General features: G+C 39.3%; 2 protein-coding genes across 2 annotated transcripts in view; one reads left to right on the top strand and one right to left on the bottom strand.

The window, feature by feature from the left end:
* Positions 1–11,393, bottom strand: part of hoxa10b (homeobox A10b) — a 16,983-nt gene that overhangs the window by 3,233 nt on the left and 2,357 nt on the right. The window lies entirely within an intron of this gene.
* On the top strand, positions 1,341–5,892 carry evx1 (even-skipped homeobox 1). Its single transcript, XM_020536619.2, has 3 exons — positions 1,341–2,097; positions 3,167–3,399; positions 4,678–5,892. Exons 1-3 carry the CDS (start codon positions 1,710–1,712, stop codon positions 5,209–5,211), a joined length of 1,155 nt encoding a protein of 384 aa, XP_020392208.1. The 5' UTR covers positions 1,341–1,709; the 3' UTR covers positions 5,212–5,892.

Genomic DNA, 11,393 nt, shown 5'->3' with positions numbered 1-11,393 from the left:
GCTCCTATGATGCTGCTTGGCCTGCTGTGTTCATCCAGCTCTACACCTTGTTGTCTTGGAACCGTGTTCTGTTCTTTAATCTCCAACAAATATTGTACTATTTTAACACGTTCCCCTTCCACACACATGATGCATACTGAGTGCTACCTACCGATCCAAACAAGTTTGACTAACAATAATGCCCGTATTCTGATTTCGAGCGCGTCCAGTTGAAATTGTTTAGACTAATTCATTCAAATGACTTAATATTTTAGGTCAATATATTCATATCTAAAAGCTCGCTCTCCTCATTTTCTCTTCATTTACCAAATTTAATCTGTGCAGGAAGCAACATCAGGTAAATGTGTGTCCTAAAACAGAAATGATGTAAATTATCGGACAGAGCGGTTTATTTGGTGGTAGTGGAAGCATTACACTAACGTTATCACATATATAAATCACTGGCTGCAAAAGAACGGAAACAGTAGGCTTGAGACGGCAACATAATTTCATCTCTCCCTTGAACAAAAATGCCAATTACGCGAAATATCTGAGAAAACTAGTGAGACCATTAAAGGTATGCAGGCTGCAGAGACAAAGCTCCGTCAGAAAACTGAAACCATATTACCATTCAAACAATTCAGTGAATATTAAGATAACCCCATGAATTACAAAAGGTGAATCTGAAAATGTATTTAAAATTTTTAAAAAGTGAACAGCCCTTAAACAAACTTTGTATTTCTGATGATTTTCATTCCATTAAACAACATTGTAATGGTTCCTACAGCGTCCGTGTTTGTGTATCAATTACAATAAACTGAGGGAATACATGCTCGCTAAGAATGACAGGCAGCATATCTGAAGGTCTACCGTTACTATTGATTGTATCCATTCGTCTTCCATGAATGATATTATGATGTGCATTAGAAAGAGGAAAAACTGTTCTCGAAGCTGCATGCAAAATCTTCATGGGAAGCATACTGCATAAATACTCCTGCCGGTGTGAAAAATGTAAAGATACTTTCATTATTTGCATTCATGTTTTAACGAATGTATTAAATAGCATGTACAATAATAACATGCACCCACGTTTCCTTTAACATAGAAAGAGGTTCCAAAGTGCTTTACAGAAGCATAGGGAAGACGATGACAGCAGAATTAATCAACATTTTGAATGATTCCGCTTATAAAGTTAAATAATTGTGCGCATCGATTGGATATACACAATACAATAGAATTGCAAAGAAAAGTTGCCGATGTCCTGGTCTCCATCTCCCCTGAGATGCTGTAATGTTGTGGACTGTCTGATTTGTGGGAGTTGTTCACTGCGTTTCGCACTTCCTCTTTCTCCCTCTCTCTCTGGGTTACTTACGTGTATACAGCAGCGACAAGCTGAAGCTCCTTTCATCTTCACGGTGGCAGGCGTTATCTCCTTGTAAACCGCTGACAACCAGTTTGTTGGCGTCACCCGGGCACTGCAATGACGATGACAACATCAGAATGACAGATTAGAAAGAGCAGGCAATGGTGATCCTTCCCAGACCCTCAGTGCTTCCGAGAGCAGTGCTCACATCAGAAGGTCAATTACATCTCGCTTTTTTACCTCCTCCCCCCTCCCAGCCCAAACCTCCTCCTTCGCACCCCACCCCCCCACCCCAAACTGTGTTCCCTTGAACTGTGTCCTCTTGCTTTGAGTTCCTCTGCTGGCTCTGGTCTCCGATCTTCACACAATGGAATCAAGAAAAGAGATGCTGCTGTTGATGGAGCGAGGTCAGCATGGTAATCTTGTTGGCAGGAGGGTGTCGAATTTGTCAGAACCACCTGGGAGCCCAGTCATCGAGTCCCATGAAAACGTGATTCCGAGGAATTGCTTGAGCCCTGGGTCAGCGCCTGTGACACTGGAGAGTGGAGACGAGGAGACCGATGGTAGCACTCGGATGAGACCAGCTTCAAGGCTCCTTGTCCCGGATAAGTCATCATCAGATGGCTGCTCGGCGAAAAGCAAATGTCTGTCTGTCCAGAACAGTCCGGAAACGGAGTCAGATTATTATGATGAGATAGATGTCAGTTGCACTCCAGACTGTGTGTCGGGAAATCAAGACTACCACGGAAACAAAGGTACTTATCAATTTCGATTGCAATACCATTTACTTTACACCCTGGAGTTCATGTTAAAGTTGTTCTTTAAGTAACGATTGCTGAATTTAAATCTTAGAAAAATTAGATCTTACTGCCTTTCGTGACAAATGTTTAAATATAGTTTATCGAAGCATAAATTAATATCTTTCAGTTTATATTGTAGAATTAAATTTTACGTGTTATTTAATTGGGCGATTCCATGATTTGCATTTTCACAATTAAAACCCGTCTAAACGGAGTTTTGATGTAATATATATTTTTGTTTAAACTGCAAAACGTGTAATCAAGTGGTTCAAGAAAATAGAGCAAGAAACTAGTTCCGATTTTTATTTGGTTTCTTGATGGATTTCGGAAACTTGTTTAAAGACCGTAAAGTGATTATTGAGTCCCAGGTTCTGAGGAGTTAACACCTTGAAGGTTTCAGATTGTCACTTTCGTAGGGTCTTGTTGGCGCCAGCTCGGAAATAGGTATCTCTGGATGAGCTTCAATAGGAGCCGGTGCATATGAAAGCATCTCAGTTAGTCAGCAGCCGGCATGCACTTTATGGTCATATTCAAGCCGGGAGGAGACTACAGAGAGAGAAAAAAAAGCTGAGAAAAGGGGGAGTCCATTTCAAATGAACTCAGGAATTTCTACCACATTTTGTGTGGCCAGCTTGTACCACTAAATATCCAGGAGACGGCTGTTTAGGGAAGGTGCCTGTTTCTTCAGTAAATCCAGCCAAAAAAAGGCCAATCGAGGCGCAAAGGGTGTCTTATCTGTTACAGTGCCCAGGTATGATGGATACATAGATCGACGACATTAAACAAATATTCTTAAACTTTAATTTTTGACTGTCCGCAACTTAATGACTTTTTTTAAATTTTGAGACATAAATCAAATTAAATACATTTAGAGTCTTGGGAGGGCTAAAATGAACAAAACAAAATGTGGAATCACGGAAGGAGATAGGTCTCTGAGTAACGATTTTCCTCTTTTTCACTGAATTTACATTGTTGCATTTAGTGCCTCACTTGGTAACACTTTTAGATGTGATTCTGATTTCAGGGCAGCCCTCCGATCAGATGAGCACTAACGGTGGGGCAGAGCTTCCCAAAGTGACCGGCCCTCAGAGCCTCTTAGGCGGCGGTGGAGCTGACCAGATGCGCCGATACCGAACCGCTTTCACCAGAGAGCAGATCGCCAGGCTGGAAAAGGAATTCTACCGGGAAAACTACGTTTCCAGGCCCAGGAGATGCGAGTTAGCAGCGGCGTTAAATTTACCAGAAACCACTATCAAGGTGAACGGGAGACGGAGTAGGCTGTGCTGATACTAATCGTAAACAATAAGATCTGAAGATACACGAGAAGTGAATGCATTTTGCATTTGCTGGAAACGATGTTATCCACAAAAGACAGTAAAGGAGGAAAATAGAAGAGTATAGCCCTGTGTTTAATCACATTATCAGTCGCAAGCTAAACGATCGATAAAGAAAATGAGCTTATGTTTGGTACCCCTGATGAAAATAAATAGTTTATGCATCTTACTGAAATATCGGGCATTAGTTAGGGCAAAACGAAACCCTGAACACAAAATATATTCATGTAATGAAACGAAAGAATGTTCATTATAAATGCTGAGTGAGCAATGATTGCATTCAAATCCCGGTTCCTGGCATTCCGAGGGGGGATGGGGGTGGAGATGACATTATAGTAAATCTAAATCAATTTAGTTTAATCTGTTGCATTGATGCAACGTTTATGAGACCACTGAACACAGGTGACTCTAAATATTGTGAGTAAGGACAGGACAGTCACATTTTCATCTTTGTGAGCTATTGTTTGTTTCATGGATGTTATTTCCTTCCTGCTGTTCTGTGCACTTTTCATTTCAAGAAATAATGCTGCTAAAAACAGTCTTTGCTAGCCTTTACCATGAGCAGCGTACCCTCGCAAATGGTGAGTATTGGGGAATTGCAGTCCTGTGGGTAAAGTGTAACCCACCAGCTCTGAATGGGTTAACGTCAATGTGAGTCAGGTCACTCGAGGTTTCTCAGCACGTATATTTAGGTATCTATATGAGTTTATATGTATCATGTGCAGTGTATGAACTATTGACAAAAGATGGGGATTGATTTTCACGTACTTGTACTTTTGTTGTAGTATTTGCTTTGGGTTTTGTACAGCAGTTACAAACCGATTGAAAATCGACAAAATAAAATATCAGCATGCCAAAGAAAAAGTAAGCCTAGTGAAAGCTGGAATATAAATTGTCAAAGCTGAAGGGCCCAGTATCACAGCGAAAAGATCTCTGAGCGATCCTGTTATGCTCACTTCGCTTGCGATAAGTAGCCTTGTTCAACCTGAAATTACAAGCTTCTCCTTCCCCAAGGGCACAACCCCGCTTTGATTCTCAAAATTAATTTGCAGTTGAAGATGCTGGAAGATAAATGTCATTCTCCCTTAACGTCATCAAATTGGGGGATATATCGTGACGACAGAAAACGTGGCATATTTTGCAACCCAAGTCCAATGCTTTCTGCAAGTAACATAATTCTGTTTCTTTTTCTGCTTTTAAGGTGTGGTTCCAAAATCGCAGAATGAAGGACAAAAGGCAGCGTCTGGCTATGACCTGGCCTCATCCGGCCGATCCTACTTTCTATACATACATGATGAGCCACGCTGCGGCCACTGGCAACCTGCCCTATCCCTTCCCATCCCATGTACCTCTTCACTACTATCCTCACATGGGTATGTCTGCAGCATCTGCATCAGCAAGCAGCCCCTTCAGCACCCCTCTGAGACCCCTGGACACCTTCAGAGTTCTTTCCCACCCCTACCCGCGTCCCGAGTTGCTGTGTGCATTCAGGCACCCGTCCCTATACCCTTCGACAGCTAACCATGGGATTGGCAGCGCCGGCAGCAGCCCTTGCTCATGCCTAACGTGCCACAGCAGTCAGTCGAACGGGGTGGTCCAAAGAGCTGCAGGGACAGACTTCACGTGTGCGTCAACTACCAGAACTGACACATTCCTCACCTTCACACCTTCCGTGTTGAGCAAGGCTGCTGCGGTATCCCTGGACCAGAGGGAAGAAGTCCCTTTAACGAGATAAGGCAACGTCCTTCAGCATGCTTTATAAAAAAAAACAAATGTGCACACGTCTCTTTCTCTGGAGAGAAGGGTTTGGACACTAGTGGAAATGTCGGCTTTCTGGATGTCTAGACCTTGTTTCAAAATCTCCGTTGCATATCTGCAGGACTCCATCTCACACTTCTAACCCATAGAGTGGATTATAAGAATTCCTTCCTTCGTTATCTGCCAAATGTGTCCTATGCTGATGAGAGTATTCTAGTCGTGTACGTGCGTTGTTGGGGTTTTAATAGTAATTGTATGATAATATCCTCATCATAGAAATTTGGTGTCAAACGTTAACAACCCACAATGGGATGGGATTATGTGATGGGGAACTGAGCAACTCCACCTCAGTATCATGTTTGGAGACTGAAAACTAGGCGGTTTTTTTTTGCTATAGTAGCTGGCATTTAAAAATTCGTTGATTGGTTTGCGTCGGTGAAAGTCGCCGAATCTCTCGAGGGCAGGGAGGTCTGTACAGTTCTGGAAATACAAGGCGACATTGAAGTCATTGTACGGAGACGTCCATCGGGCGAATAAGAATCATGTAAAGTAAACCGATTAATGCATTTGTTCACATGCGGTTGTCTTCAAATTTTCAAAGCTGAAACTTGCCAAGGCTAATACGCTCTGGAATTTGAAAATAAAGAATTGCAAGGAATATTGTTTCTGTGTTTGCTTTATCCCAGGCTCTGAATGGGCTCAATCGGTTTTCTCCAGAGCCCCTTGCTCTGCGTTTCCGCACATGGTAAAGTGAACAAAATTAGAAAAATAAAGTAAAATGATAGGTTATCATGGTATACTTTTCGTCATTACTGATAATTTAGATTGCACATTCAGAATAAAAGGGCATGTTTAAAAAATAAGCAACTTGGGGTTCGTTTAGCATTGCATTGTGTTTGATTAAGCTTTTACTGTATTAACGAAGCCTTTAGCAAATCAATTGAAAAGTAGTTCGTAACTGTTCAAAATACACCAAAATCCATACCCAGCAGCTTTCCTTTTAGAATATGCATATAATACATCCGATTTCAAGACATTGTTTGTCCAATTATTCCTCATTATATGAATTGTTAATTTCACAGCAATCTAGCCTACACCTGATTGGTCTTAATTTATGACAGATTTAACAGCTCAACCTGTAAGTCATTGTTGCTTGTCACTGCTAAACAGTGCGCCTATAAAGAGATATACATCCTCCTAAAGTAAGGAGCAATTTATATTCAAACCATTTTCACAAAATGGTCAATTGTGTATAGTTAGAGATCACAGATGGGGGCAAAAGGAAATTTCGGCCTAATTTTGTAGGCCATGCAAGTTTCTTTTCTTTTTACTAATCATTCAAATTGAAGTGCCCATTGGTATAATTATCACATCTGGGCAAATGCCAGGTTATTTATACTATTAATGTGACAAGTTAAAGTGTGCAATTTTAAGAGCGTTGGTTTTAATTCTGTTGATTTCTTAATCTATATGTGGTTAAAAAGAATTGCAACGATTCTGTTAAAAAAATTAAAAAATTAAACATGAGTTAACTATTTCTAATCACATGATTTTTCTTTTTTTTTCAATCCCCCTTCCCCTATATGTTTAATATGTGACCAGTAAAACAAATAAACTATTTCGATTCATTGTAGTTCCACAGTGTCTTTCAGTAACTTTTAGCATTGTACATGAATTGTTTATAGCTTATTCGAAACTTGTTCCATTGATGTTGGCCTCGATTGCCTGTTTTATTGTTTTCCAGCTTCTCTGCAAATAAATGACGGAAAATAAGGATGTGTAAAAGAGAGAAGTACTTATGGGAAGGAAAACAACAGTTACGCCACTCACTCCTTTGCTTACTAGGTCGGGCAGTCTTCAGTGAAGCAGAAATTATTTTGTAAAGCTATAGATTTTGATCATGGCTTTGAAATTGTAGTTGACAGGTCAATGGCTCTGCTATTCCTGTATTATGAGCCATATTTTCTTTGAGTTAACAGCTAATAGGCAAAGCAAAATTAGATGTCTGCAAGTGATGCTGGAATTCAAAAATCGATGGCTCAGCCTCCTGTCCAATGAACATTCTTTAATTGACTGTATTTTCTGGGTAATTGAACCAGTCTTTGTGTAAATGGAAGCTTCATTGGAAGAACAACATAATCTTGCATTCGAAATGTATCCAGCGTTGATTCCGAACATCCCGATCATCATATGTCATGGCCGGGTCCTGGTTCTAGCCGCCAATTGCTGCTCAAACAGAAGCCCTGATTGTTTTGCTTTGATTGATTGCCTTATTAACGTGTGTTCTTGTAAGTGTGACCAAGTTGATTACGACGCATATGCTTAGGATAATGTTCCATTTAAGCAAGTGGGTAGGACAAGAAAGATGTAAATCACCAGCGAAATGTAAATTCCCAATCCTTGTTTCACAGATAAAACCGAAATAGGAAAGTTTAGATGACAACTACCTGCATTGTTTTACTTTAATGGCATATGCAGAGCAAGCTCAAAAATGAGGTTTCCACTCGAGCTATTTTCTTGTCTTTGTGACTGTATATTTTCGTTTATGACCCATCAATTTTTTTTTGCTATTAAAGCAGCGTACTACGCCAAGTGAAATCACATCTGTCCAGTCATACAGGAGTCTATCAAATGCCAAGTATGTGGAAAATTACCAACCGATTGTCTTATAGTGCGTCTCTATTCATTTAAAGTGAATAGTTGCTTCGGAGTCAAAAAATGATATTCTTGAAAAATAAACGTTTCAGCAGATCGTACAGCATCTGTTGCCTGAACAGACCAGTTTATATGTCAGGTGAAGATCATTCTTCCAAACTTGTTCCTTATTACGAGGCAATGAAGAACATTCCATAAACACTAAACTCACACAAATGTGGGCTGGGACCGAGAACAGTTTTCAACTGTTTCGCAGCTGTCTGCCACGCTGCCTATTCACTGTATCCATTCAAATTTGCTCTTCATGCGTGTGTGCAAATACAGGAATATATGAATATATGCTTGTACATGTGTGTTTACTGATGAAAGAAACGCATGTAAAGTATTGATGAAGGAATTTTGATTGCTAGCAATACAGTTTGACTGCATGAATTCATCACTTTAACGCCACTGTCATGTGCTATCACTGAAGAAATCGGAATAATCCCTCAATGCGGGATTCCAGCAACGGCTTTCCTGTTGCTGCTTCAAAGTTCGTTTTGATCCTTGTGCTCAGACGCTGGAGTGCCTCCTACCCCCCGTATGTCAGTCACCTTCGTCAGATCAAACTCAATCCATGTTTACAGGCTCTCAGTTAAAAGTGCAATTGACACAAGAACACCCGTGACAAAACAAAAGGATGTGCTATGAAAAAATGCAACAATTAGGCATCTACATGCTGAACTGAAACGACTGAAATCGCCACTACCCCAAATTATGTTGTATTAATGTCGGTTTAGTTCGTTGCAGCGGGGCGAAGAGCTTAAATGGCCCGATCAGATGATAATGATGATGAATGAGATATTAATTCAGATACAAGCTAGACAATTTACGCGTTCATCTGTTTAAATAGCCTTCCAAAAATCATTTGGAATCTCGGGTCACAAATTCAATCAATGGCACCATCTTGTAAACGTGCGAGGCTATGTGTTTATCATAAATATTTATAGATACAGCGCTTTATCTGCCGACCTATGTCAGAGCTCTGCTCCGTGTAGAGTTGACAATGCATTTCCAAATATTAGGACTACATCTAATCCCAGGTTTACAAGCGTATAAACAAATATCTGAACAAGTGATAGGCTTGCGTGAACTTCTCAGAATTTATATATAATACGGTGCTCAGTCAACTCAAGAAACGTGTGTTAAATATTATCTTTAGCTTTTTCCTTAATGACATTTTTATAAAATGAAATGTCACAAAAGAAAATGAGTACTAACACATATCAAAGCCACTATTAGAATAAACGCAGTTTAAGTATATGAACTGCAACTTTATTAAGAGATATGAATTTCAATAACAACCTAACTTAATTATTCTCTTGTTTTGTAGCAAAATCCATCGTTTTGAGCATACATGTAACCCAGTGTGCGACTGTTCCATACAAGCACATTCATATATAATTCGTATTTTCTGTCTCGTTGTAGCAGCGTTGTTTATTTGTTGCAACTCAAACGTTATTGGTTTTTTAGCAAGCTACTTATATTGCTTTCCCGACTGGCTCTAGCCATATCCACACCTAACCCGCCAAGGTATATCATGTAATGCCAGCGTAACAGACCGAATAAAGTATTCTAACGGTGTAGAATTCCAACACTTCATTTATTTTCGTACGATCGAAAAGGGGTTATTTTAGTAATCGTTTGAGGAAAACATTCAATAACATACAGTCTCGACCAGAATATGCAAGTGTACAAAATGTAGTAACTCTGCGTGTATTTATGATTTTTAATGCAAATATTGTAGTTTTGTACGAGTCTGCAATCGAGTGAGTCATCTTATTGTGTAGTAAAAACTAAAAATATCAGAGAATATATATACATGTCTGCGCACATTTTACACGTGAAACAGAATGCTTTGTTAACATTTTTTTTTAAAGAAAACGCATTCAACTGTGTTGTGGAGATTCTGAAAATGCCCGTCAAAATGTGACATTGATGTATTGCTGTCCAATTAGTGCGTCTAATTAGCGTCCTATGGGAGAGTCCGACCTGGTGCCAGGGCAGACTGAGCCCAGTCAACAACAGCCGCAAAGAAACGTTATTATTGCTGGAGAGACTGCATTTGGGTAGGAAATGATACAAAGAAATTTTATATAGCAAACGACTGTTATTAAACATAGGCTACAGGCAGACAGAACTAGTGGTATTAAGCTCTGCTCGGAATCTGTCAATTTTTTTCAAACCTACTTTGCCTTCATCAACAAGAATAATTATTGTCAATAATTTTGGTAGGAATTAACTAAATGCACCTCGTTAGGGTAACTCGAGTAGTTAATGATGCCTATTCAATATTGAGAAATAGTATTTCAGGATAATTTTGCAGCTTTTTCCGTTTCTGTCATCATGTAAGGTATTGTACCTGTTTTTAAAAAGTTATCCGTTAAGAATATGGATAAACTATTCACTTACCAATTCCCTCTTTGGTGGACAATAAATTGTTAATTATCAACAGTAGAAGGAATTATACCATTTCTGATGCAAATACGATTTAAAAGCCTGATTGCACTTCGTAATTTTCAAGCAAATATTATAATACAAATAGCAAATCACCATATGTAGCAAAGACATCGTATCAAATACTAATTGCAGCTTAACTTAGTTTTAGCAAATCGCAATATGTAGTAAGTGCATCGTACCAAATACTAACTGCGGATTAATTTAGTTTTGACTAACATGACGTTTATCAGTAACAGCTATAATTCATACAAGCACACTTTATTAGTGCTTGAGAAATGCTATGTTAAAGTCTGAAAGGTACATTTCATGGAGCTGTTTGTCTTGCACGTCAGGTAAGAGCAGTCGATTCTGATGGCTTATTGGGTCAAATAACGGGCGCAAAAATATTTAACAACTAGATGATTTCTCAGCTTTGGAAGTTTTACATTGTTGGTAAATCTCGGACCAAGCCCTAGTTCCAACCTCCATAGGTGTCATTAGTTTGTAATTTAAAACCACGCATTTCTTCTAGATGAGCAAATCAGGGGCCTGTGTGAGACTTAGACATATTTCAGAACCAGTGTCTGTACAGATGTGAGGGCAGTAACTGGGTGCGTTTCCGTTCTCAAAAAAAGATGAGTATTTGCGAATAAGGATGGCATCAGATTTGCAACTTTGAGATATGATGCATTTAGAGGCACACCATGCTGATATGCAAATAAATCTTCAATTCACAATACCACTCTCAGTGTTGTAAAAACCAATGCTTGACAATTGAGAAAAGTTGCTCAATTTCACAACTTTTTTAAAATGATAAATGGCAAGGGGATATAACGAAACCATTTTTAATTAATAGATTCTCCTTTATAGTTCCGAATCTTTCATCAGTTCCGTCATTTAAATCGGTTCTTTGAGATCGCTCTCGTTTGAACCTTGAGGAAATCCAGAGTGTGTAGTTCAACTGTGTTTTATAAATAAAACAAAATTGGGGTTCTGTTCAAATACATTGAGTTGGCATCAGTTCCT

This window comes from Rhincodon typus, chromosome 2 (genome assembly GCF_021869965.1).
Source record: "Rhincodon typus isolate 14 chromosome 2, sRhiTyp1.1, whole genome shotgun sequence".
In the NCBI taxonomy this organism is placed as follows: Eukaryota; Metazoa; Chordata; class Chondrichthyes; order Orectolobiformes; family Rhincodontidae; genus Rhincodon; species Rhincodon typus.
Note: the sequence above shows the minus strand (reverse complement) of the source record. Positions and strands in the feature narration are given on the sequence as shown.

Bases quoted from the DNA above. Each gene is read 5' to 3' on its own strand.
- evx1 (XM_020536619.2), top strand. From the start codon at position 1,710: ATGGAATCAAGAAAAGAGATGCTGCTGTTGATGGAGCGAGGTCAGCAT. The intron at 2,098-3,166 runs GTACTTATCAAT...TTCTGATTTCAG, and splicing joins AGACTACCACGGAAACAAAG to GGCAGCCCTCCGATCAGATG. The intron at 3,400-4,677 runs GTGAACGGGAGA...TCTGCTTTTAAG, and splicing joins TACCAGAAACCACTATCAAG to GTGTGGTTCCAAAATCGCAG.